The sequence below is a fragment of the Maudiozyma barnettii genome (genome assembly GCF_903064755.1).
Source record: "Maudiozyma barnettii strain CLIB 1767 genome assembly, contig: KABA2_05, whole genome shotgun sequence".
Classification (NCBI taxonomy): Eukaryota; Fungi; Ascomycota; class Saccharomycetes; order Saccharomycetales; family Saccharomycetaceae; genus Maudiozyma; species Maudiozyma barnettii.
Window position 1 is genome coordinate 666,749 of NW_024545242.1, and position 26,671 is coordinate 693,419.

General features: G+C 32.3%; 12 protein-coding genes across 12 annotated transcripts; 7 read left to right on the forward strand and 5 right to left on the reverse strand.

The window, feature by feature from the left end:
- Positions 1 to 166: 166 nt before the first annotated feature.
- Positions 167 to 2,221, forward strand: GTB1 (Gtb1p; the record flags this gene model as incomplete). Its single annotated transcript, XM_041550932.1, has 1 exon — positions 167 to 2,221. The coding sequence occupies one exon, from the start codon at positions 167 to 169 to the stop codon at positions 2,219 to 2,221; it is 2,055 nt and encodes a 684-aa protein (XP_041406866.1).
- A 1,785-nt stretch (positions 2,222 to 4,006) lies between these two features.
- KABA2_05S06622 (uncharacterized protein) lies at positions 4,007 to 5,227 on the forward strand (the record flags this gene model as incomplete). Its single annotated transcript, XM_041550933.1, has 1 exon — positions 4,007 to 5,227. The coding sequence occupies one exon, from the start codon at positions 4,007 to 4,009 to the stop codon at positions 5,225 to 5,227; it is 1,221 nt and encodes a 406-aa protein (XP_041406867.1).
- A 746-nt stretch (positions 5,228 to 5,973) lies between these two features.
- On the reverse strand, positions 5,974 to 6,873 carry CCC1 (Ccc1p; the record flags this gene model as incomplete). The annotated part of the gene is made up of 1 exon (XM_041550934.1): positions 5,974 to 6,873. One exon carries the CDS (start codon positions 6,871 to 6,873, stop codon positions 5,974 to 5,976), a length of 900 nt encoding a protein of 299 aa, XP_041406868.1.
- Positions 6,874 to 8,732: 1,859 nt separating this feature from the next.
- Positions 8,733 to 9,128, reverse strand: HTB1 (histone H2B; the record flags this gene model as incomplete). Its single annotated transcript, XM_041550935.1, has 1 exon — positions 8,733 to 9,128. The coding sequence occupies one exon, from the start codon at positions 9,126 to 9,128 to the stop codon at positions 8,733 to 8,735; it is 396 nt and encodes a 131-aa protein (XP_041406869.1).
- A 1,141-nt stretch (positions 9,129 to 10,269) lies between these two features.
- On the forward strand, positions 10,270 to 10,665 carry HTA1 (histone H2A; the record flags this gene model as incomplete). The annotated part of the gene is made up of 1 exon (XM_041550936.1): positions 10,270 to 10,665. One exon carries the CDS (start codon positions 10,270 to 10,272, stop codon positions 10,663 to 10,665), a length of 396 nt encoding a protein of 131 aa, XP_041406870.1.
- Positions 10,666 to 11,672: 1,007 nt separating this feature from the next.
- ADK1 (adenylate kinase ADK1) lies at positions 11,673 to 12,341 on the forward strand (the record flags this gene model as incomplete). The annotated part of the gene is made up of 1 exon (XM_041550937.1): positions 11,673 to 12,341. The coding sequence occupies one exon, from the start codon at positions 11,673 to 11,675 to the stop codon at positions 12,339 to 12,341; it is 669 nt and encodes a 222-aa protein (XP_041406871.1).
- Positions 12,342 to 13,188: 847 nt separating this feature from the next.
- On the forward strand, positions 13,189 to 17,103 carry SIR4 (chromatin-silencing protein SIR4; the record flags this gene model as incomplete). The annotated part of the gene is made up of 1 exon (XM_041550938.1): positions 13,189 to 17,103. The coding sequence occupies one exon, from the start codon at positions 13,189 to 13,191 to the stop codon at positions 17,101 to 17,103; it is 3,915 nt and encodes a 1,304-aa protein (XP_041406872.1).
- A 381-nt stretch (positions 17,104 to 17,484) lies between these two features.
- On the reverse strand, positions 17,485 to 19,365 carry PCF11 (Pcf11p; the record flags this gene model as incomplete). The annotated part of the gene is made up of 1 exon (XM_041550939.1): positions 17,485 to 19,365. The coding sequence occupies one exon, from the start codon at positions 19,363 to 19,365 to the stop codon at positions 17,485 to 17,487; it is 1,881 nt and encodes a 626-aa protein (XP_041406873.1).
- Positions 19,366 to 20,017: 652 nt separating this feature from the next.
- TRM8 (tRNA (guanine46-N7)-methyltransferase) lies at positions 20,018 to 20,914 on the reverse strand (the record flags this gene model as incomplete). Its single annotated transcript, XM_041550940.1, has 1 exon — positions 20,018 to 20,914. One exon carries the CDS (start codon positions 20,912 to 20,914, stop codon positions 20,018 to 20,020), a length of 897 nt encoding a protein of 298 aa, XP_041406874.1.
- Positions 20,915 to 21,743: 829 nt separating this feature from the next.
- Positions 21,744 to 23,129, forward strand: IVY1 (Ivy1p; the record flags this gene model as incomplete). The annotated part of the gene is made up of 1 exon (XM_041550941.1): positions 21,744 to 23,129. One exon carries the CDS (start codon positions 21,744 to 21,746, stop codon positions 23,127 to 23,129), a length of 1,386 nt encoding a protein of 461 aa, XP_041406875.1.
- A 127-nt stretch (positions 23,130 to 23,256) lies between these two features.
- Positions 23,257 to 23,880, reverse strand: COX20 (Cox20p; the record flags this gene model as incomplete). The annotated part of the gene is made up of 1 exon (XM_041550942.1): positions 23,257 to 23,880. The coding sequence occupies one exon, from the start codon at positions 23,878 to 23,880 to the stop codon at positions 23,257 to 23,259; it is 624 nt and encodes a 207-aa protein (XP_041406876.1).
- A 1,004-nt stretch (positions 23,881 to 24,884) lies between these two features.
- On the forward strand, positions 24,885 to 26,501 carry HEM1 (5-aminolevulinate synthase; the record flags this gene model as incomplete). Its single annotated transcript, XM_041550943.1, has 1 exon — positions 24,885 to 26,501. One exon carries the CDS (start codon positions 24,885 to 24,887, stop codon positions 26,499 to 26,501), a length of 1,617 nt encoding a protein of 538 aa, XP_041406877.1.
- Between the last annotated feature and the right edge of the window lie 170 nt (positions 26,502 to 26,671).

Sequence of the window (26,671 nt, forward strand, 5' to 3'; positions counted from 1 at the left end):
TGTTAACGTGGGAGTCCTGGATAGTTTTAATACGAGTATATCTGGGGGGTGTTTAAAATATTATAGAAAGGGTAACCCTATTTTTAGTTGAAATGTGTCAAGAATTGAATTAGAATTCTCTCAAAAAGGTGCGTGGGAAGTGCGTATAGTCTAATTAGATTCGACTATGAAAACCAAATATTCATTACTTTGGATTCTATCCCTATTAAGTGTAATTGAGGCCCAGGATATCTTAGGTGTTGCACCCGAAGATTATCAGTTATATAAATCTGATAAAGATGGTAAATGGTCCTGCTTATCGGATAGCAATATTCAAATTGATATCAGCCAGATAAATGATGGTATATGTGATTGCCCTGATGGAACCGATGAACCTGGTACTGCTGCATGTTCGGATACCCTTGAATCCAGATTATTCTATTGCCAAAATAATGGTTTCAAGTCTAGATACATTAGAAGTTCTTTAGTTGGTGATGGTGTCTGCGACTGTTGTGATTGTTCAGATGAAAATATATCTGGAACGAATCAGAATACTTGTAGAGAGCTTTCTACAGTATTTGATAGAATTTCAGAGACAGAATTAAAGGGTTATAAGGATGGTCAAACTAAATTGAACAAATTATTAAAAGAATTTAAGGTTTCAAATGCTTTAGGTGATGAAAATAAAGAAAATAAGGAACCAGAAACTGAAAAGCAAATTATAGAGACAGATATTCAAAGCTTGAATGATGAACTTGAGGACATTAAAATTTTATTAAAGAAAAACAAGGATTATTTCTTTGAGAGACTTGAAACTGATAATCCATTGTTATTAAATTTTGAAAAAGTAGATTTGAATTATTTGACTAATGAAATTAAAGAAATATATGCGACTATTGAGACTACAAGTAGAGCATACCAAGCATTAGTTAAAATTTTAAAGGATTTATCCTTCTCCTATACAGAATCATTAAATGATCGTGTAGTTAATGACAATATGGATGAATTTGATAAACTAATGCGCCGTCCAGAGATGTCCAAAGTAATTGCTGACCCCATGACTGATGTAGAACAACTGGGGCAATTGTTGCAATATTTTGATGAAGAATTGCCTACCATTTTTTGGGAAAGGGAGTCAGAATTTCCATCAGATTATGTGATCAAGAAATCGAAGTTCGTTATGGCAATGGTGGATGGGAAAGCAAACTATATGGAGACCTTAAGAGATTATATTAAGGGTTTCTCTGCTTTAATGAACGATATCTCTGAGAATTACAATGTTAACTTTCAAGATGTTGGTACATTGACAGCGGTCGATGCTTATAAGAATTACCTTTCCAAATATACAGATTTGGGCAATGCAGAGAAATATAAATTACCACCAAGGTTTATTAAAGAATATAATCGTCTTGTAGATGTAATTGAGGAAGATGTCCCAAAATTGTTGATGGATGGTGAAGACGAAGATAGCGATGATGATTCATTGAATCAAGGTAAAGGAAGCTATTTGAAGAATGGACGTAATAGTAATGACAATTCTCCATATGGTACTTTGAGTACCGATTTGGAATCATTAAAAGAACAAATTGAAGTGTATCAAGTTAGAATTACGGATATTGAATCATCTATAAGAGAGAAAGAGGCAGAACATGGTATATTGGTCAAAATATTAGAACAAGAGAGTATTTCTGTTGAGAAAAATGGCTTAAGTAAAGAAGACCAAGCAATGTTGAGACAAATTACAGAGTTGGTAGAGAAGATGGATGAAGAAAGTAGTACTATTTCTGAAGTTCTTGATAATTACAGGTATTCTATTAAGCTAAATCCATTATCACCAGGTACCATTCATCAATTTGAGGACAAAATGAATGGTAATGCTGTTAATATTGGTACTCTGAATCAAATATACTTGGATCATGATATTAATTTGTCAAAATTTGCAGATCACATTAAGCTTGAATATGGTGATGATGATATCATTACTCATCTTTATAATGATAATAAAACTGTTGGTAAGAGAGCATATCTTTTTGATGATCTGGATAAGATTAACAATGGACTGGTCTTTGAATATATTAATGGTGATAAGTGTTGGAATGGCCCACAAAGGTCTGCAAAGGTCTTTATGAAATGTTCAGAGACATTTGGTATTGAAAACGTTTACGAAATGACCAAGTGCAATTACATGATTGATGCCAGTGGGCCTCTTGGTTGTAATTTACAATTTCCATTATCTTCTTAAAATAGATAGAAACGATCTAAATGCGTACATATAGAGAGAGAGAGAACGTCTCATTAAATACAGAAAATATAAAGAATCTAAATGGTAGTTAAACAGCGATATCCATAAGTTTTCTCCATTCTATAATATTGACGTAAAAGGGTCTTACTTATTTTTTTCCTTCAGTACTTTCTTAGAGAATGATATATTACATTTAAGAATCGTTGATCTAAACGTACGTCAAGTCGTTGTCGGTTTTTCTTTTCTTCGACAGTATGGATAATATAAATATATGGAGAGAGATAAGTATATAGGCAAAACCCAAGTTTAGTTCAGTAACTTAAGGGTCCTGCGTCTAGATAATAGAAACTGTCAATTTTATGGACTACATTAGAGGTATCATCCCGTAATCGGTTTATGGTTTCACTGCAAAGTATGCAAAATATAAGTATAAGTTCTGTTTGTCAATATTATTATCCGGTTTAATAATATAATATTTTGGTTTTCAATTTACGGTATATATATATATATATAATGTAATAGTATTAAGCCTACGAATTTGTTGTGATTATTGGAAACCCTTTTATAGCTAGATAGATATACGAATTTAGTTGAACTAATAAGTGCTGGGGGTTTCTACGATTGCACACGCTAATAAATATAAGTTGATCAATTTTCTTGACAACTAGGAAGTGGCTCAGACTATATCGAAAGACGAAGACATGTCACATGAGAAAGAAAATAAATCTTTCTAATTTCCCATCTGCAGTCTTCTCTTCTTAAGAAAAAAATAATAATTGTGTAAATGGTTTGTTGAAATTCTCTCAAATTACAATAAACCTTAATGAAGTAAAGTTACTGTAACAGCGAAGTCGTTCGGGTCAGTTGACCATATTTTTTGTTTGTTTGTTTATAGTTTTTTCTCCATTTACTGCGAAGTTTTAGTACTGTAAATTATTTACAATATTCATGGTTTGCCAGACGAAAAACTACAGCAGTAGAAGAAGCAACTGCAGTTATTGTAACAGATGAATAGCGTTTAATACAAGAAAGATGGATAGGGGCAGAAGTAGAATAAATGAACAACCCAATTAAGATACTGTAAAAGGCAAAATGTACACAACTAATTATATATAATTGTTTACCCTTTTTTTGGGTCTCTTATTTAGAAAATATGTACGTTTAAAGTAATTTACAACAAGGTCTCTCATAATTGCGTACATTGGTAATACAACTGAATTGTTACCGTATTTGGTTACTGACAATATGCTGATTCGTGGTACAACCATCCACATCACTTGATATTCTTAATACTTTGCTTACAACTCCACTGTCGATGATGAGAATGACACACCAACTCTCTTGAACTTTTAACCCCCCCTCTTTCTGTGTTCATCAATCTCGGGATGTTATTATTCAATTATACCCGGCCTGATCTCTCTGGGTTGATCCAATGATAGTGTTGAATATATGGACCGTATAATTGTTGTCATTATTATATAATATTCTTATATAACACCAACCTCCGGTGTTCTTCGTATATATATATAATTGTAAACAGTTATATCACCTTTTGTTGTTGTTTTTGATCTCGATCTTGATCCTTACATTCACTATTTTTTTTTTTTTGGTTGTTCGTTATATAATCTGAATTTGATTTCATTTACATAGCTTTTTCTTGTGTAAACAGTTAAAAAGAAAGTAAATCATTAAAGGACAATAAAGGAATTGAAACACTTCCTTTACCCAAATTAAAGTAATTCACAGATTTAAGATCAAAAAAGTTCTTTGACTTGAAAAATTAATATGCCTTCCACAAATTTCATTCCAATTTATGAGGTTATCCCTCCAGCTCAAGGTCATTATAAGACCGTTAACAAATTATCAGATCTTTCTTGGAAAGTTCCAAAGGATGGATTTGAAAAATCAAGTGCTTTGAAAATTAAAAAATCAATGGATTCCAAAATTGAAACTCAAACTCTATACTTCACTGATCTTGATAGTGGTGTATCTGGTTTTGTTCAAATACTGTATTCTCATGTCCTTGGTGGGTTCTACAGAGGTTTCCAATTGAACTTTAAAATTTTCAGTCATAAGAAGGATGTCGCTAAAGATTTTGAAATATGGGAGTCTTATAAATTGAATGATATGGAATTTGTTAAATCTGCTAGTAAGAGTGATCATTATGTTTATTTGGGTGCTAAGGGTAAGAAGACAAGTATTGCATTCACAAAAAATCCAAAGAAGAAGACTAACACTAAATATTATGCCAATTTGGATATTGATATCGAAATTCCAAAGAAGGACCTAATTATTCATTTGAAAGCATATTTAGGTGATGGGTTTATGATTAGTCCAAGTGGTTGTAGTTACTATTTAGATAAAGAAGTCAATTTCAAAGAAGATACATTGGCCAATATCAAGAGATCTGGTAGAACTTCCGAAAAATATATGAGACACATGTTTATGCCAAACGGTTATTGTGAGGGTCACATTGAATACTCTAAAGGTGACGATTTGTTAGAAATTAACTTAGTTAAAGTTCCTGTAGTTTATATTGATGCCGTTCAAGGTCTTCTACCAAATAAAGCTGCACGTATGTGGAATTTCTTATGTTTTAAGAGTAAATCTTATACTGTGACTTTAATGGAATTTATTACAACTGAAGAATATGGTAGTGTTACTGTCTCCATTTGGAGTATATCAGAAGGTGATAAATTGACTTCAATTGGTTCTCAAGTGGATAATGATAGAATTGTCAGATATAAACAAGTCGAGGTTGACAAGGAAACAGGTTGGGAGTATCCAACCACTGTGAAGTTCGATTTCATGAATGGTGATAAGATGAAGATCAAAAACATGAATATGGTCAATAGATTTGATATCTTAGGAGAACTACCAAGTGCAATTAGAAAGGCTGCAGAAAGTATTGCCAATATAAAGCCATACTTGTATCAATATTGTCAACAAGCCGAATTTAGAGGTGAAAAGGGTACTTCTATTGTTGAAGCTACATTTATTAGTTAGTGGTATCGTCAATTTGAGATAAAAAGATACACTTTGTTTCGATGTCAATCTACTTTTTTTTATGTTTCAACCCCTTTAACTTATCCTGAAAATTCTCCAGTACAATACCCCCAGCCTTATTTTGCTATTTCTCCAAGTCCTATTCGGATGATGTATTATGAATACCATTTGAAGCCTAATAATTAATAACAACAACAATTAATATATATAATATTTAACTGTATGATAAAAAAATGTATAACTAAACAAACATATCTGTATAATAAGAGAATAAAATTACATATATATATATGACATGTTAAAATTTTATAAAATTAGTCCTCATATGAGTAGTATTATTAAAATTTAAAGAAAAGGGATACCTTTGTTCGCTTTGATTATGATGACTTTTTAAGTGAATAAATTAATGCAACATTACCCAAAAGTATGTCTAACGACTATCATTACATTAATCTATACCAGAGGCAGCATTATAGATAGAGTTGTACCGATAAAATTTATGTGTTTCTCATTCATTATATTTGGTAGATGAAAATTGGTTAGTCGTCATCATTCACATATTCAATGAATGACGAAGCAAGGTGATAAATTTGCACTATAAAGGTAGATACCAATCTTTATATGTGCAATCTCCAAGGATGTTCTATTTTATATCTTTCTTGTTGTTGGTAATTTTCATTTTCTTCTTAAAAAATAAAATGCTTATGCATATTAGTATATATAATATCATTTCATGTATAATTTCTTTAACCTAATAATTTGACAAAATACCAAGCTGCCCCTGCTGCAATACCACCAACTGCCATCATCTCTACACCTTCGATTGTCTTCTTATATGGTGTAGCAGTTTCACCCATTGATAATTGTGCTTTAGAATAACCGAATATAAATAATGTGATGGCCATTAAGATTGTAGAATAAAGAACACCTGTGCCTACACTATCTACAAAGAAATAAGGGAATAAAGGTACGAACCCACCCAATAAATAACCACCACCAATTGTTACAGCACTTATTAATTGTCTATTCTCTGCAGGTTCGTCAAGGTTTCTTCCATATTTAATTAAGAATTCCAACATTAATTCTGGATCATTTTGAAGATCCTTTATAAATGATACAATGGTTTCTTCACTAAAATTAGGGTTAATATTTAATAAAATATCCTCAACTTCATGATTCACTATAGTTGTATCTTCAAAGAATTTCTTCCTCTCTATCTTAACTTCTGATTTATAATAATCCATTTCACTCTTAGCCCCCAGATAACCACCTAAACCCATCGATATAGCACCAGAAATCAATTCTGCGAACCCACCAGTGATGACTAACTTAGAATCTCCTAGTGAGGATAAACCTGCGGTTAAAGCAAAGGGGACAGTTAACCCATCACTTAAACCAATAATAAGATCACTAATGACTCTAGGGTCTATTGAACTAAATATATTATGTGTTAATGATGCATTATGATCATCGTGGGATGAAATAGATTTATCGCTAGCTTGAACAATATGTTGTTCTAAATCATGAGAATTGGAACCATACGTACTATTATTTCTAGAATCATTTAATAAAGGAGACTGTTGATCATCATTCGATTTAGAAGATATAACTGCTTTTATAGCATTCTTTATGGCTACAATTGCCATTTTTCGTGTTGTTATGTTTTTTTGCTTTCCTGATAGTGTTTTATGTTATTTAGACAACGTGGAGCGATCGTCAAACTTATATTTAAATTGAATTCAAAAGAAAAGATATGTGAAAGCAATAAAATATATTAGAATTTAAGCTATCTAACTATATTTTCTTTTTTTATTTTATGTACTCTCTTTATTTATGAGATGGGAGAGTTTTTTAATAATATAATATTTGTAATCACTCAAAAATGACTTTCTTTATTTTTTTAAATTTTTAATTTTTTTTATTTTTCTAGCCCCTCTTATATTATATGCTCTCTTAGTATAATAAAAATTTGAAATTCTTTTAATATTGAGATTATTAAGAAATATATGAATCAAATTAACCGGATAGAATGAATATATACTTGATTTAAAATTAGAGTTAATTATAATAAACTCTAAATGAAATCGCTATTATTTATCGGAATGAATCAGAAAAAAAAATACTTGCAAATAAAAAGTACCCGTTAATTATCTGTTATAATAAATGATACTATAATTGAATTCTCAGCTGAAGTATAGCAATCAAATATATATATATATATATAAATGTATTAACTCTGTGATCATCTAATTATCTAATTAAGAAAAAACAAGGGAAACTACAGATAACCGAATAATTTTCAAAAAGAGATGACCAACCATAAAGATATTTATATGTATTATTATTGCTTCATCTAAGATAGCCTTATTATTATTATTATTACCATCTCATGTTCTTGTTATCTGTATTGTTATTAAGTGTATTTCACAGTTCAATATGGATTCAATGCGTATATTCGATACTCAATCTCCAGTTGACAAGAATTATAATAGAAGAAGAACTGTCCTTCCTTTGCTGTTAGTATTATTCTACAATAAATTCTCTTAAGCGTCGTGAATCTCTCTCTATTAAACAAAGAGATGACAATAACAAAATTACAAATTAGAGAGAAAGTTGGTCATTTCATTCCAATTCATATTTACGTTACTGGTGTTGTTTAATTAGTAAAGTAATAAAGACTAACTTAACTCTCTACCAGTTATTGTTAGTAAAAATTGGTATGTCTGATGTAACACTCTCAATTCTCTCTCTTTGGTGCTTTAAAAGTTGATAAATTCGCTGTTTCTTTTACGGACTACGTATTTTAAGTCATTAAAAAAGAATGAGGGGGAAGTTAACAAATATTTTTCATATCTTTTTCTTTTTGGTTTTGGCCAATCAGAGCCCAGATCGTTAGTAATTCAAAGGGTTCTGCGCCGATCATTGGTAGAATGAAGTTTTGACACTAAAATTTGTAACGTGAAGGATAAAGCAGATATATTTGGCACGTGATGTGCACGTGACATACACCAGCACGATGGCGGTTATTTGATATTTAAGCTGAATAGATGTACATTAAGATATTTAGATATAATTTAAAATGTAAAATTAAATATTAAGATATCTTGAAGTTTTTAATAGTTTTTAATATTTTTGTCTAATTTTTATATGATTCACTTATTTTTATCGTTTTGGTCTTTATTATTAAATTAACAACTACGCATCCTTCAGTAAACAAAAAAATGAAAGTGATAATCTTTCTTTCTGACATTATGTCAGTCAATCTTCACTACTACAATACAACAACACATCATTTTAACTAACTTAAACATTGTTCATATTTTATAAATTTTAATATTATATTAAATTAGTTATAAAATTTATCGTTACAGACTATTATACAATTTTTTTTTCTTAAATGACCCAAATAATATTATTGCAAAAAAATAGAAAATCATCAAAAAAGGAATACAGATATATATATTTTTCTTTTCTTTATTTCTTTTAAGGATATTGAATATCAAAATTAAGCTTGAGTGGAAGAAGAGTACTTGGTGACAGCTCTAGTACCTTCAGAGACAGCATGCTTGGCCAATTCACCTGGTAGAATCAATCTAACAGCAGTTTGAATTTCTCTAGCAGAAATGGTAGATTTCTTGTTGTAAGCAGCTAACTTAGAAGCTTCAGTAGCAATTCTTTCAAAGATATCGTTAACAAAAGAGTTTAAGATAGACATGGATTTTTGAGAAATACCGGTATCTGGATGTGTTTGTTTTAGAACTTTGTAAATGTAAGAAGAGTAAGTTTCCTTTCTAGCCTTGGTTCTCTTCTTACCTTCGACACCAGAAGAGGTCTTCTTGGCAGCTGGCTTTTTTTCAGCTGGAGCTTTGGAAGCTGGTTTCTTGGATGCTTGAGTAGACATTATATGTTTTGTGTTTGTATTTGTGTGTATAATTTTTATGTTATATTTAATTTGTAATCAAAAATAAAAATAAGAAATAATAAAAGAATTAAGAATTAACATAAATAAATAAATAAATGATATGTTTTGAAAAGAAGAAATTAGACCTTAAAAGTAATCTTGTAATATAAAGATCAATTATATTCATCTTTATATATTAACTTTTTTTCCCATTCTGTTCTGTTCTGATTTATTGATATAGTTTATTATTTATGAACAACCAACTTTCTTTACTATTATTACTATTATCTAAATTAGTTAAGTGTCCTATAGTAAATTACAAGACCATCAATACAAACTTTTTATTGTTGTTGTTTGTATGTAATACTTAAGATTGATATATATGAAATATAATATTAACAACACCTCATGCTGAAAATTTCTTAGGCTCCCAGCATTAAGAAACGTTGTTCCCCGCGAAAAAATGGGAACGAAGGGGGTTTGTAGTGCGTTTTTTTCTTTTTCAATTACCGAATTAGGTGAACAAGGCGAATATCCATAGTTAACAGATTTCAAAGTTTTTTTCAATTTTTGAACTTCTTGGAAGCGAAAGGAAACAGAGTTCGCCGTTCCAATCTTTTCACATCAACGAGTGAAAAGATGAGAACAGTCATTCTCAGAATGAACATTTCTTAACATAATACTAATAATACTAATAATAATAATACTAATAGTAATAATAGTAATAATAGTTCAAAGGCCTAATAACCTTATAGTTATACTAATTCTTCTCACTTTGTCTGAATAATTCTCAGTTTTATTAGTTTTGAATATTGTTCGTTAAACTGTTTTCTCTTCCTTTGTTATTATTATATTTTGAAATTGGTAATAAAAGATAATTCCTCAATTCACATTAAGATATATAAAGGCGATAGATTTATTCATAATTACAACATACATTTGTTTTAAAAGAGTCTTGTACATTTCTTATTCTATTCTATGTCTTTCTCTCTCTTTCTTAATATTAGTTTCAGTAAAATATACTATCAAAAAAATAAATACTATATCAAACATACATTACCTGTCTGTTTAATCCATATATATCTATTTTTATTAATACAAACACACATAACTTTTCCCAAACAAATTCATATAATACACAATGTCCGGTGGTAAAGGTGGTAAAGCTGGTTCTGCTGCTAAAGCTTCTCAATCCAGATCTTCTAAAGCTGGTCTAACTTTCCCAGTCGGTAGAGTTCACAGACTTCTAAGAAGAGGTAACTACGCTCAAAGAATTGGTTCTGGTGCTCCAGTTTACTTAACTGCTGTTCTAGAATATTTAGCTGCTGAAATCTTAGAATTGGCTGGTAATGCCGCTAGAGACAACAAGAAATCTAGAATTATTCCAAGACATTTACAATTAGCCATCAGAAATGATGATGAATTGAACAAATTGCTAGGTAACGTCACCATCGCTCAAGGTGGTGTCTTGCCAAATATTCACCAAAACTTGTTGCCAAAGAAGTCTTCTAAGCCAAAGGCTTCTCAAGAATTATAAGTATCTCATTTTTAAAGAATAACGAAAAAAAAAATTAAAGACTTATTTATAATAATATTAATAACAATCAACAACTCATAATAAGATAAAATATTCGTCATATCATAAGTTTTTCTTCAACATTTATTACATTTATTTTCTTTGGGGGTCTCTGACAATAATGCATTTGATATAGTATAAAAAACTTCAGAAATATTTTTTATCATGTCTTTCTGAAGACTATGTTAATTGCAAGGTACTATTAAAAAAATTCATCAATATATTGTTTATGTTTCAAGTTTATAACTGTATAAATATTGTATAATAATAATGAAGAAAGAAAACATAACAACATTATAAATATAATTAAAAACAACAACAGTTTGAAATATATATCTATTGATTACGTATATTTTTATCGAGCTCAAACAGTCGCCTTTCTTCCGAAGAACAAAAGAGTTGGACCTTAGTTAGTATTAAAATAAAATAAAAGTTAATACAGTTTTAACCATTTAACGACATCTACTCTTCAATACTAAACTACGTTAATCATCCATACGAATGACTGTCGTGAATAATTATGTCTCATGGATAAATTGAAAGAGGGACCATACGTCTCAGTCAAAGCAAACAAAAAACCACGCGAGATTCCTAAATTTTATTTTTCACTCTTTCTATCTATCTCTGTCACTCTTTTGCTGATGGCTGCCCAAAAGTAGACACACCAAAGAGAAAAATTGGACGATGAAAAATGAATACCGCGACAACGGAAGAAACAAATCGAAATTTCCTCAACAATGGAAACTTTCATAATTTAGTTTCGTTTCAGTCTGTCGACAGATTCGGTCAATTGTAAGACCACATATATATATATATATATATATAAGCACAGCTATCTATAAGTAACTAACTACATACTTTTTTTGAATATTTTTTGTTATCTTTTAGGTCCTTCAATTTAAGTTCTTAAATCATCAATCCCGTTTTGTTTTCTTACAGATTAACTATACCTCTATATATCTAAAAAAATGTCTTCTTCTGATTCTATTAGAATGGTCCTAATTGGTCCACCAGGTGCCGGTAAAGGTACTCAAGCTCCAAATTTGGTTAACAAATTTGGTGCTGCTCACTTAGCCACCGGTGACATGTTGAGATCTCAAATTTCCAAAGGTACTCAACTAGGTCTAGAAGCTAAGAAGATTATGGACAAAGGTGGTTTAGTTTCCGATGAAATTATGGTTGGTATGATTAAGGATGAATTAACTAACAACTCTGCTTGTCAAAAGGGTTTCATTCTTGATGGTTTCCCAAGAACCATCCCACAAGCTGAGAAGTTGGACCAAATGTTAACCGAACGTGGTACTCCTCTACAAGCTGCTGTTGAATTGAAGGTCGATGATGACTTGTTGGTTGCAAGAATCACTGGTAGATTGATCCATCAAGCTTCTGGTAGATCCTACCACAAGTTGTTCAACCCTCCAAAGGTTGACATGAAGGACGATGTCACCGGTGAAGCTCTAGTTCAAAGATCCGATGATAACGAAGAATCTTTGAAGAAGAGACTAGATGCTTACCATTCTCAAACTGAACCAATTGTCGACTTCTACAAGAAGACTAATATCTGGCATGGTATTGACGCTGCTCAAGCTCCATCTACTGTCTGGGAAAACATCCTAAAGGCTCTGAATAAGAACTAAGCTGTGTTCATGAAAATATTATAAATGAAAATTACAAAAAATTAAATTAAAATGAAATTATTCCTATTTTTTCCTATTTCCTATTGTTTATATATATAAATATATTTATATATGTATCTGTAAGTATTAGTGTATAAAAATCAAAGGAATTAATGTACCTACCAATGCTTAGTATGACTCTCAGTTTAATACGGACAACTCGAATTAAAATTAAATATCATTCCAATGGTTTCATCAATTTTGAATTAAGATTACATATCATTCAATCAATGGTTTTATTATGGAACGGCGTTACTCAAACCAGAAAAGTCCTTCAGAGAAAAATATCTAAAAACTATTATTATAACGCGGGCGAGAAAGCGAGTGCGAAAGCGAAAGAGAAGGGCAAAAACAAACAAACAAACAACCGAGAAGGAATTACAGATCAAAACATGAAGAAACTAAATGTTTTTTAAGAAACATTAAACAAGGTTTAAAAACAACAAAAGAATTTGTAATATATGAAAATTGGAAGATTTACTTAGGTTATAAGAACGGAAAAGGTAGACCATAGGAAAGCTACATATAGCGAATATCCATTATACTATTATCGAATAAAGAAGCCCACCTTTAGAATACTCACGTATCGGCTACATTTATCTTTGTTTTTTTTTTATTTTTTTATTTTTTTGCATCACCTAAGATAGACAAGAAATTCAATAATTTTATTGTCAATTTTTTCCCCAGAAAGAAAGAATCCAAGACATATCTAGGTTAAATATATTCGATTGGGTTTCAATTAATTTTATCTCGGAATAGGTTACTTTATATTATTTGACCTTCTCAATTTAGTTAAGAATTAAGAAGTATGTCCCAAGAGAATAGGAAAGTGTCACATAATGTGAGTTCGAGTACGGAACTCTTAAAACATACAAATAATATTTCGCCGTCAAAATTATTACCAATAATGACTTATCGAAAAAACAGGGAACATTCATTTTCATCCCACAATAATAATTATACTACTACTACCACCACCACTACTACTACTGTTGATAATGTGAAGTCATCAGTGACAGAAACACCCAAACCAAAAAAAAGACTATTTGTTGAAAATAATGATAATGATAATGATAATGATAATGATGATGAGGATGAGAATATCGATACAGCAACGTCAAGTGCAAAACGTATTAATAGACTTCCACCAGAATATCATTATCCAGAGGAACAAAATAAATTATTATCATTATTAAAATCAAGAATGAAAATTTCGAAATCCTCATCACCAAAACAATCGATACAAAATGAATTTAACCTTGAAAAACCAAATACCATTATAGAATCAAAGAATAAATCACCTAATTCTCTGGTGCCCAATGAGGTGATAAATTCACAATCAGTTCTAAATAAATCAAAAGCAACCAACATATCAATTTTTAAAAGTACAAGTAATAATAACCCAAATACTGGGAACAGTGGTCGACAAATAAATAAAGAGACATTTCTTAGTTCAATGAGATCCTTCATCGATAGAAAGTATCACAATCAAGATGTTGATAGTCCTACAAATAATCATACAGCAAATTCTACACATAATAATAGCAACCAAGAAAACAGAACAGATCTTTCACTAAGTCAGTCAAAAGTTAAACCAATCCATAACGAAATATCGACTCCCGTATCGAGTAATTCTACTCCCGTCATATCACAACATAAGGATGATAAATCGCCATTGCCAGTTAAAAAGGATAGCATGGGGGACGAACCTGCAAACAACAAAGAACATAGTAGTATAGGAATATTATCTCAGAAACCAATTATAATAGATCTTGAAAATGATACATCATCTGACAAGGATGATGTAAATGTCGAAAAGGCTAAACATAATCATGATCTCACCCAATCAAAACAGTCACGTCCAAGCATACCTGAAGAAAACCAAATACATAGTATCGTGACGAAGAAATTAAAAGAATTGGTACGTATCCAACAGAATACTGATCCAGAGCCGGAATCCTATTTAGGTTTAGCAGGGCCTTCAACTGATTTTTCGTCAACTATTAATGAAGCTGATAAAGCAGATAATGCATCAGAAGAAGAAAACACACACACAAATAACGAAATACCGTCAACAAAAAACATTGATGTAGTCCATTCACAAAGTTCTCCTAATTCTGTTCGCAGAAGTTCGCCAAATAATACAACTTATTGTAGTCTTAAACAGACAATAAATGAGGCCCAGAAAGCGTTAACAACAAATAAAACTGATGCCACTACCTCAATCGAATATGATGCATCACAAAATGAGACGAATATAACTGATAAGACGCTATCGAACAATGTTGACCCCTCTATTTTTAATACACAACAGGTGAAAAACACTCTATTGTCTACAAAAAGGATAAATCCCATACAACCTTTTCAAAAGTCCTCTTCTGACGAAACTGTCGATTTTCCAGACGTTAAAAGGCAGAAAATTACAGAAAATTCGAAGAGTATTATCCAAGATACGGATGCGCCTAAGGTAGTTTCAAACAATTCAAATACTGGGCGGTCTATACCACTTATAACCAGAAATACTGTTTATATCGCGTCTCGCTCAAGTCCTCCACCATTACCCGATCCGAAACAGAGGTCACCAACAAATCCTAGGATCTTACCGACTGCTTCATCTATACAACCAGATCAGGCTTCTAATACAGAGAAATCATCGTCGCCTGATATGGAAAATATTGTAAAACAAGAAGAATTTAGTGGAAGTTTAAAAGATGGAATTGTTCAGAATGATTTTGGTCCATTTCGTACTAGGCTTAGTACGTCAAAGGCACTGAATAAAACGCCGTCACACCACTCTGCAACACTTGAGGTTATATACATCTCTGACTCAGATTCTGAAGAACAAGTTGAAGAAAAATCCTCAACCAGCGAAGTAATTGAAGACAGTGATTTGGATGGTGACGCTACATCCCTGAGCAAGAATAACGAAAAGGTTAAACCCCAAGAGGTAGTTGAGACGAATACCGTATATATCAGTGCGGACATACCAAATGAGGAAATTGGAGGGGAACGGAAGAGATATGATAGCAGACTTAATAGGAGAGCAATGAGGACCTTAAATGCCTTTAAATCGCACCATAGAAATGATATGATTCAATTAATCGAAAGTGGGGTTATTGCACACACCTCTTTAGTATCAAATAGCTTAGTGAGTAGCACAAATAATGTTTGTCAGTCGAAAAACTTTGAGACAAGTCCTGCCCTAGACTATCAACAACTCCACAAGAGAGATCGTTTAAGAGAAATTCCTCTTGCAAGGGTACTTGATCCAGCTTTTATAAACCGTGGGGCAAACTTGACTATTGTTGATGAAAGTCCTGGTAAAATGGAGAAGAGAATAACTGATGGAATCAGTTATAAATCTTCTAAGACTGTTACAAAGGAAAGCGAAAATAAAAATAGTGAAATACCTGCTTCCTTGGACTATAAAGTTTTTCCAAAGGAATGCAACGAAAATAATGCAACAGGAGAGGACAAGACTCCAAAATCACCGAAAAATTCGAATGCTATAAACAATAAACAACTGAAGGAATCACCAATGCCAACATCTGAGAAAGATAAGGGCCCAAACTCCTCCTCAAGAGAACTGTGGCGGAAAGATTGGATAGATAATCTTAAATTATGTTACATATACCCATATGAAGCATACCCATCTAACAAACTTCCAGAGGAAGATAAGAAAAGTTTAGACCACTCCTTTAGATTGATTAAAAGAATTCTTAAAGAAAAGTATAATGTACCCCTTCTTACCAGTTTTGATCCAAAAGCACATATTGTTATTTTAAAGGGGGATATCTCTGACTTCAAAGGTAACAAAGGATTCGAAGTAATACAGAACACAGTGCAAACAGGTACGAATGATAAAAAAGTTAGAGTTTGGTCTCTAAATAAGGTTACGAAATTTTTGGAAAATATGGAATTGATACCTGGAACTGAACACCCAAAGAAACCAGAAGCTGACAGTCACCAACCGTTGCTAGGGAATAACGAAACGGACAATTCTCAGATTACTCAAGTTCCTAATTCTCAGAAGAGTATAGATAATACCAAAACTGAGAAAGAGGACCAGGCTGAGCCTACCAGGGACAATAAGTCTTCTAAAGACAACAAGGATAGCGACAATGGGAATAAATCGAAGGAAGATACACATATAGATGTAGCGGACAAAGAATCTTCACGCATTGAGAATACTAGCTGCAGAATAGGAAACGCTGAAGTAGAACAGTCTACTGTAAACATTGAGTATAAGACTAACACTTCATTACATCCAAATTCTATCATAAAAGATGGAACTCCAAATTTACCAAAGAATAATATTATTAGTTCCCAACCTGACACTAACAATGCAACAATTGCTGTTGACATGTACGAAGAACAAGAAAATGGGTTAATGATTACAAAGATGATGTCAAACCTTGAAGAGTTACTAAAGAAAGTAACGTTAGAACTTCAAAAGGAACGAGAGGAGAATACAAAAACACAGGCTTGTCTTTTTGAGTTGACGAATAAATTATTGAAGCATGAGATGACAAATTCTAGCTTACATGCATGTTTTAATTTAGAGAAAAAAGAGAAAGAACTTGTCGAGAAAGAAAGAGACTACTTAAAGGAAACTATTAAGAAGATGAAAGATGAATCTCAGCTCTTCAAGGATATCGCCGACAAAAGGCTAAATGACTCTAAAAAACCTGATAGCCAAACCAAGCAACAGAAGACTAAATAGAAACGACATTCCAATCATTCACAAGTTGTAATAATAAAAAGTCCATTGTAATTATATGAATGGAATTATATGGGCATCTAGGAAGAAATATGAGAATACGACAAGGATGTCCATTTGTATTATTTGTCAACTGCTTCTATATTCTAATTGTTATGTGATGATTGTAACGCAAAAATAGATTGTTTTATTAACTGTCTTATAATTGTAGATACATACATATAAAGAAATATATAAAACTACAACAGTTGAAACCACCGCACTACGCATCAGAAGTACTTTAAAATAATTCAATATGATAGATTTATTTTTGAAGTATTCTGTTCTATAACTTACCTACAGATACAATAATGCCGTAAAGACATTGATAATAATGTCCGCCATTTATTTTATAAGTTTTCTCAAATTCCGGAGTGCTGAAGAATGGTCGTCACCTGTGTTATTTTTAATAGAATCATAATAACAAATGGCATGGAAATATTTACCACTAATGTCAACCGCATTCTTCCATACCCACTCACCTGAATCTTCGTCATACACAGCATTAATAGTGTCCTTACAGATAGGACACGTAAATGTCATATCAACGTTTGTTTCTGGAACAGGTACTTTAGCCATACGTAACATTTCCTCATCCAACGTACCATCATCAAGAGTTCCATTGCCTCCAGATGATGATAGATTATTATTATATTTAGTCGAAGTATCACCCCCATTTTTCCATTTATTATCTCTTCTATTCCTATTACGTCCAACGTTATCGTTAATAATATTTTTAGTCGAAGTAATATCATCATCATTAAAGTTAATCCACTGGGAATCTTGCAAATACCAGTTCCTTGATTGGATATTCTTTTGCATTGCGGTAGTTCCTGGGTTATTACTATTTGTGATAACTTGAGATGAACCTTTAATTCTTTTGTTAATTCTGAAGTGCCAATCTAGATGCTCACTTAGCAATCTTTTCTCATCGTTTGAATTTCCAAATCGCTTACCACATGTATTACACTTATTTGATTTAGCACGATATAGCAAATGAATTAAATTATTTTGAACGATGCTATTGGGGTTTGTCAAATTTTCTTGGCTAAATGACAATGATTGCATATTTGATATATTAACGTTAATGTTGGCAAAATATGCTTTGCAATCCAATAAAATGTTTTGCAACATATCGATTTGTGGCAATTGGATTTCAGAATCCTTAGCTGAAGCATCTAAATCCTTTGGTTTAATCTTATTATAGATTGTTACAATCGACTCATTCTGAGGTTTATATAATAGGCCCAAATTGTCCAAAGAATGATACAAATTTTGAACCTTTGAATCTTTATTAGTCTTTTCCAATAAGTCTAGTTTTTGGGTCGATAATACTCCTCCCGTATTTCCAAAGAGAGAGGAAACATTCGAACTTAAACTTGTCATATTATCGAATAATGGGATAGGTGTAGACGAACTAGATTTTTGACTATCAATAGTCCCAGGAACATCTGAACCAACAAATTTATTTGGTTGTTGTTGCTGTTGTTGTTGCTGTTGTTGAAATTGTTGCCTCTGTTGATTTTTTTGTTCGTATTCATATTGTTGTTGTATTAGTTGTTGATCCTGTGAAAATACTTCTTTTAATTGTAGTTGTACTTGTTTCAATGCTGCTTGTGATAATTTACCCTTTTGTAATTCTTGTTTTAATTGTCCCAAGACTTGTAACTTTATATTCAATTTTTGGTCGGTTGGTGCTTTAACAAGCCTTTGCTTTGTCAAAATAGTCAATTTATCAATATCCGCCAATAATAATGGTACAGTTGGAGTTGGTAACATGGATTGATAATTCTTTTGATGTAATGCACTTGCTTTGATTAGGAATTTCTCAATTTTCCCCAATGAAGAAGTTTCAAACAATGGACTTCCTGTAGCTTCACTTGGGGTCATCCATGTCTTGAATAATGATATAAGTTTACTTCTAGTAGTATTATCAACTAAAAGATAAGTCTTCTTATATAATGCAAATAAATTTCTACTAAAATAAATCGTGTAGGGACTACCAGCATTTTTGCAAATAGAATCCAATGCATAAAATGCATATAACTTCTGCATTGGAACACATTTATTTATTCTAGCCTCTAAGGCATCCACAAAATATTGGGCACATGATATATTTTCTTCTGCCAACTTCGTTAGAGTTGTGATAATTGGTTTTGAATTAAATGTCAGTTCTTCAAGAACACCTGTAAAATCCTTTACTAGCCTTTCAGTTTCTGAATCCATTGTAATAAATATGCTATTGTTGGTCTTTTCCCCTTTTAATGTTGATAGAACAAAATGAGTATTCTTTGATGTTTTAAAATGTTACGTGACGATAATGATAAAAGTATGTACACGATTATATATAATGAAAGAATGAAGATAGTACGATATAAACAAAATACGAAGTTCTGTTCAGTGTCCTAACTTCCTTTTTATTTTTAAATAGCCCACTTGGAAACAAGTTTAAATATGGTATTTCCTTCTATCAGATTTATAATAATGGTAGATAAGTGTATCTAAACAATACCTATTATATAACTGTTAACTTCTTTTTATGCAAAAAGAATATTATTACCTTCAAGACAGGAGGGTGTGGCTATATATTTATTATATATATTTCAATCATAGTCTCCAAAGCCTAACTTGAAAATAAAGGTATTACTAAAATTAATTAAGTAATCCAATTTTTTTTTCACTCCTCGGTTATCGTGTCGCACGAGGTTATATAAAGACTATAGAGATCAAAAGAGCAAAATGACACAATTAAAAAGAATGGAACAACTCAAAATCAGCTTGTGACTCTTATTATTACTACCCTTACTATAATTATTGATGAATTGTTTAATTAATTAATATAATCTACATTTATATAAATTTTTTGATATGCTAATATTTAAATGATTTCAGGGTTTGGCAAACGTTTAAAACAAGCAACAAACTTATCACCTTGTTTTCTTGCTACTTTCTTACCTTCCTCAGTAGCATTAGTCATAATATTTACACATTTATCATTTTCTTCCCATTCTTTACTTAATCTTTCAAATAAAGGATGTTCATCAAGATGCTTCACCATCCAATTATGTAAATCCTCAACATCGGTGATTGTATATATGATACCACCTTCCTTTAAAACGTATGCATATTCACTTAATAAAGTATTAGTGACGATTCTAGCTTTATGTTTTCTTTGTTTAAAATGAGGATCAGGGAAACAGAAAAACATTTTGGATAACTGAGCTTTATGGAAAAAATTTGGCAAGAATTTCATAGCGTTACCTCTAAGGACATTGATATTTTGATAAGTTTGTTCTTTAGCATGATTACTTCTCAATGCGATAATTCTATCTTCTACATAATTTGTCACTTGTACACGAATTTCCATTCCTAAAATCAATTGTTCAGGGAATGCAGGCGATAAATCGATCATTAACCCACCGAACCCACAACCAATGTCTGCAATTGTAACCTCTTTGGTCATTTCACCTGTATGTTCATCCTTGAATGCAGGATATAATTTACTCCAATCCATATCTTCGGGACAAGATGGATATTCCAATTGATGATCTGAGAATGGATTAGAATGTGCTCTTTGTCTGTAGTATTTCTTCTTTGGTAATTCCATCTTATTACCGTTTTTCTTATTCTTCTTAGACTTGTTGCCACTATCTGAAGCTATAATACTAGATTCATCGATCTTAACATGTTTCAATTCTTTACGATTTTCTTCCTTATTAACACGATAGAGGAATCTCTTTGAGTTAGGATCCATATTACCGCTTGCAGCTCTCATCTTTGGTTAATTAGTATATATATATGTAGGTATCACTCACTGACAGAAACGACGGTGGTCTTGTTAACAAGAATCTAACGTATATATCTATATCTATATCTATTTATCACCTATTTGTTTCTTGCCATCGCCCAATATAGCAAAATCATTGGTGCTCATCACTTGAAATTTCACATTTTCAGTTTTTTGCAGCGAAAATTTTTTTTCCAAAATTTTTCTGTTTTCGACGAGAGAAAATTCCGTAGAGAGCGTGGCGAGCAGACTGCGATTACATTTCAAAATTGTTCTTTTATATATAAGCATATAAGTGTATAAGCATATGAATATATAGTCATTTGACTGTTTAAGTGTGATGTGATGCGATGAGATGTGATTGATTATATAATATAAGTATATTCACAAGATAATGAATGTATTTTGGTTGTGGTTGATTGTTCTCTCACTTTTCCAATTGGAGTATTTCAACATTTTTAAATTTTTCGGAAATTGAAGGAATTAAAGGCATTGTTGACATCTATTTATCTGAAAAATATTATGTTTAATATTAAGCGAAGACGTAACTTAAATTAGAAACTATTCGAACATTATAATGATAATGGTAGTTCCCTTGAAAAGTAAATTAAATAAAGCATAGTTCCACAGATCTATATCTATAGCTATATCTTCCACCTGTTTGATCTTTTTGGGTCCCTTATTATAATTGTTTTCCAAACAACCTATTTAACACGCATCCTTTTTTTTTGCTTTTTGGCATACAACACCATTAGTACTACCAGTGCATATATATAAACATATTCTATAGAAGGAATACAACAACAATAAGAGCAATATGAACAATAATGACAGTTCAAGGATAACTCCCGAAAGATATGCTCCACATCTATCTGAGTTCTACCCTATCATGAATAACAATAATAGTGCGACGCAGGCAGACGACGCAAGACAACAACAAGAAGGACTTCTACCTAACCAAATAATTACGTCTCCACAACGGTCAGACCACACTACACCAAACTCTCGGTTTCAATCGTTGTCGTCTCGCAACTCTATGAGAAGACCTTCAAGTGTAGCATCCAATAGTCAAAGTATAATGAGTGACCTACAGACCCTTATTACTCGGCATGATGTGAAACAGACAAAAGATGCGATGAAATCACTGAATGGCACGTCTAGAGAGCTTAGTGATGCGCTAGCTACAGTGGCACGATGTTCGAGTAAAATGGCTGGTGAATTTGAGAATTTTGCACATTTGAAAGGTTGTAATGATGATACTGCTGAGAAATTTATGAATGCTAGTGGATTATTCCATTTAGTTGGGAATCATGATTTGATAATGAGTGAATTTATTAATGATTTATTAATTGATTCAGTGACTGATATGATGGATGAATTTCAATTTAAATCTAAATCTTTAGAGAATCAATTCAATCGTAAAAGGAAAGAAGAGTCTTTAAAATTAAAAATTCAGGAGAAATTTAATAACGATTTTTCAAGGAGGAATGTTAGGAATTTAATATCATATCGAGAGAGTTTAAACAATTTACAAAACCAATTGGATCAATTAGAATTGTTAAAATATGATTATTATAATGATTCGTATCAACTAGTTGAATCTACTTGTAATAATGTATTGAAACAAGTTGCAAGTATAACACGAGCACAAGTGGAAATATCTGAAAATATTGCTAGAAAAGGTTGGTCCGGGGGTGGTTTGGATGACTTGTTAATAGATGCTGAAGATCCATTTACAAAGAATGAAGAAGAGGAAGAAGAAGAAGAAGAAGGTGAGGGGGATGAAGAGGAGGAAGACCAGACTGATCATATTATGAATAGTATACCGGAGGAAGGAACTGAAACGGACAATAACAATAGTAATACTAGTAGTAATAAAAAAATAGGGATTGAAGTATCCAATGATGATAATTTATCCAATTCTATGGAACAATTAGGAATTCAAAGTACACCTCAATCAATGGACAATAATAATTCAAGGAGTATAATAGGCGTAGGGAACAGTAGTAATATTACGATTGGAAACAATAATAATAATAGTAGTGAAGAAAATATAGACAATGAAGAATTATCAGCATCATCAGACAATGAAAATGATAATTCTTTTGCATTACCATTATCTAATAGTGTTGGAGTACGAACGAGTTCTATACTGGAAGAAGAAGAAGAAGAAGAAGAAGAAGAAGATAATGAAAATTCATGAAACCAATCCTCTCTGTCTCCCACTCCTTCACAAATTAAAACACAGACGTATAGATTACATATTATATTCATTAATAAAAAACAACAATAATAACGATATATTTACAAAAACAAGGAATAAAAAAAGTTTACCAAAATTTATACCAAGATTTATTATTATTTAAATTAAATGAAGAATCATTTGGATGACTTTCCCATTCTTTTTTCAAAAGTTCGATTTCTTTTAATTTTTCAGGTGATATTTCTTTCTTTTCTTTATGTGTTGGTAACAAACCTTGTTTAATAGCTTCTTTTCTTTTCCTTTCTTGCATTGTTTGCATTGCCATTGTAGAAATTTCCATACTTTTTTTCCTTTTCATTCTACATTGTTCCCAACCGACTATAGAACCTAGTAATAGACCACCCGTGGCCCAATTTGTAGCTTTAATAGGATTCTTATGATATAGTAAGGTAATTGAACCCAGGATAAACATTGAAGAGAACCCTACCATTCCCGCATCTCTAAAACACGGAACTTCAGTCAATGAAGCCAATGAAAAATCGTCCCAACGTAAAGTATCTATAGCATTTTTCATCATTCCTGAGGGAGAAGTAGCAGAAGCAGAAGCAGAGGATTCAGGATCGAATCTTGGTGGTTTATCTTGCATTAGAATCTTTTGACCCTTTGAATAGTTAGTCAGTACCGGTTCATTTTGAGATTCCTTATTCTCTTCAACATTTTTAATTTCTTTATCTTTAGTAAACCAACCCATTGTATGTACGATTGCAATTGTGTCAACTACATATATATGCTGGATACTACATATAAAGTAATATTATATAATAACTGAAAAAAAAAGTCATCCCCCCTTATCCATGCATAGCTTATGTAACCTTGAACCAAAATTATTTGTCAATTACCATGACAATTGACATAATATGTATCCCCATATTGAAGTAACCCACGTCGTGCCACACGATGTCCCAGACAACCATGTGACCAACCCATATAAATAGAAATATCCGCTCTTGTTTCGGTAACGAAACAATTTGCTCAGTTTTGCAGTTGAGTATGTCCGTGCTGTATACAACGATCTCTACGCCCGTGGATATAATATTTTACACAGAGAGAGCAATTTGTAGCGCAGACGGAGCGTCGCTCCAGCCGGAAGGACAAACAGTCACGGTTTCACGCTTTAACTGTCCCACCGTCTCTCACGCCCACTGCCACACACGCTCTGCCTGTCTCGTTTAATACAACACGATGCAATACGATGATACGAGTGCAGACAGCAGGCTACGCATTAATCCACGCACGCACAGTTTTCTTCTCTGGGCGAACTTCATCGTTGATTATTAACGGTGATTCGATTGGTTGGACAGACAGTGCACAGCAAGTAGTAGTATTACCGTAATACACTACACTACTTTTCATTACAATTACATTTATTACATATTATATTTAGTTAACGTGATATCATGAGTAAGTAGGTACAGCTGAATATGTAATAGGTTTAACGTTGCTTTTATTACTGAATTTTCACAGTTGCTTTTATTCTCATTCTCTCTCTTTCCCTTCTTGACATATTGATATTTACAATATATATATACATATATATATATATATATAAATGAAGGTAGATGAGTTTGATTTAAGAATCATTACTATATATATATATCTCTATTTTTTTTACTTTTTCTTTCTATAAGGCCTGATAATAAGTGATCCATATATACACACACATATACACTGTTATAGTATTACTAAGTTAAAGATATGTACCGTTTGACTAGTAAGATTTGTAATGGCACTACCACTACATGTGGTAGTAGACTAACTACTCATATCTTATCAACAAGACAATACGCTTCTGCTACAGCTGCTAAAACAATCACCAATAACAAGAATGTCGAAGATCAAGACCCTCTAGTTAATCATGCTACCCAGAATTCGTCCTTTGATTATGAAGGTGTGATTGAAAACGAAGTCCTGAAGAAAAGACAAGATAAATCCTATAGATTCTTTAATAACATCAATAGACTGGCCAAGGAGTACCCGATGGCTCACAGACAATCCGAAGCTGATAAAGTCACCGTATGGTGCTCTAACGATTACTTAGCTTTATCAAAACAACCTGAAGTTATGGACGCCATGAAACGCGCTATTGATAAATACGGTGCAGGTGCAGGTGGTACTAGAAACATCGCAGGTCATAATATATTGACTATGAAATTAGAAGCAGAACTAGCTGCTTTGCATAAGAAAGAAGGTGCTTTGGTGTTTTCTTCATGTTTTGTAGCTAATGATGCGGTGTTTTCATTGTTTGGTCAAAAGATTAAAGATATGATCATCTTTTCAGATGAATTAAATCATGCTTCCATGATTATTGGTATGAAACACTCAAATCTGAAGAAGCATATCTTTAAACACAATAACTTGGAAGAATTGGAATCGATGTTGAAACAATACCCTAAATCCACCCCAAAGATGATCGCTTTTGAATCTGTCTATTCCATGGCAGGCTCCGTCGCCGATATTAATAAGATTTGCGATCTAGCAGAGAAATACGGTGCCATGACTTTCCTAGATGAAGTCCATGCTGTCGGGTTATATGGTCCTCATGGTGCTGGTGTTGCCGAACATGTCGATTTCGAAGCTCACCGTAAAGCAGGGATCGCCTCCCCTTCCATAAAGGATAACAACGGTCATAAACTGGCATTGGACCGTATCGATATCATCACAGGTACGCTAGGGAAATCCTTCGGTACCGTTGGTGGGTACGTCGCCGCAAACAAACACATCATTGATTTCTTAAGATCGTATGCACCAGGTTTCATCTTCACTACGTCTTTACCTCCTGCAGTGATGGCAGCCGCCTCCGAAGCAATCCGTTTCCAAAGAGGTAACATTGACTTGAGAACCGCACAACAGAAACACACCACGTACTTGAAGAACGGGTTACAAGAACTGGGGGTCCCAGTGGTGCCAAACCCTTCGCACATCGTTCCTATCCTGATCGGTAATGCCGATTTGGCCAAGCAGGCCTCGGATATGCTGATGGAGAAGCACAAGATCTATGTCCAAGCGATCAATTTCCCAACGGTGGCTAGAGGCACCGAGAGATTGCGTGTGACTCCAACCCCGGGCCACACTGACGAGCTGTCGGATGTGATGCTGGATGCCATGGAAGACGTGTTTACTGAATTACAATTGCCTCGTGTCAATGACTGGGAAGCTCAAGGTGGATTCCTAGGTGTTGGAGATCCAAATGCTGTTAGGGAACCAAATCTATGGACAGAAACACAATTGAAATATACTAATGCGGATTTGAATCCAAATGTGAAATCTCCTGTGATTCAACAATTGGAAGTCTCCAGTGGTATTAAGGAGTGATGATAATATGACTACTTTTTTATTTTCATGTATAACCCCCTCCCTCTAAAAGATTTTATAAAAATGAATAATAGTAATAATAATAATAATAATATTTTTTTTTTATTGTTATAATATTAATATAGTAGTAGTAATAATATATATATATATATATAAGTATATATAAAATA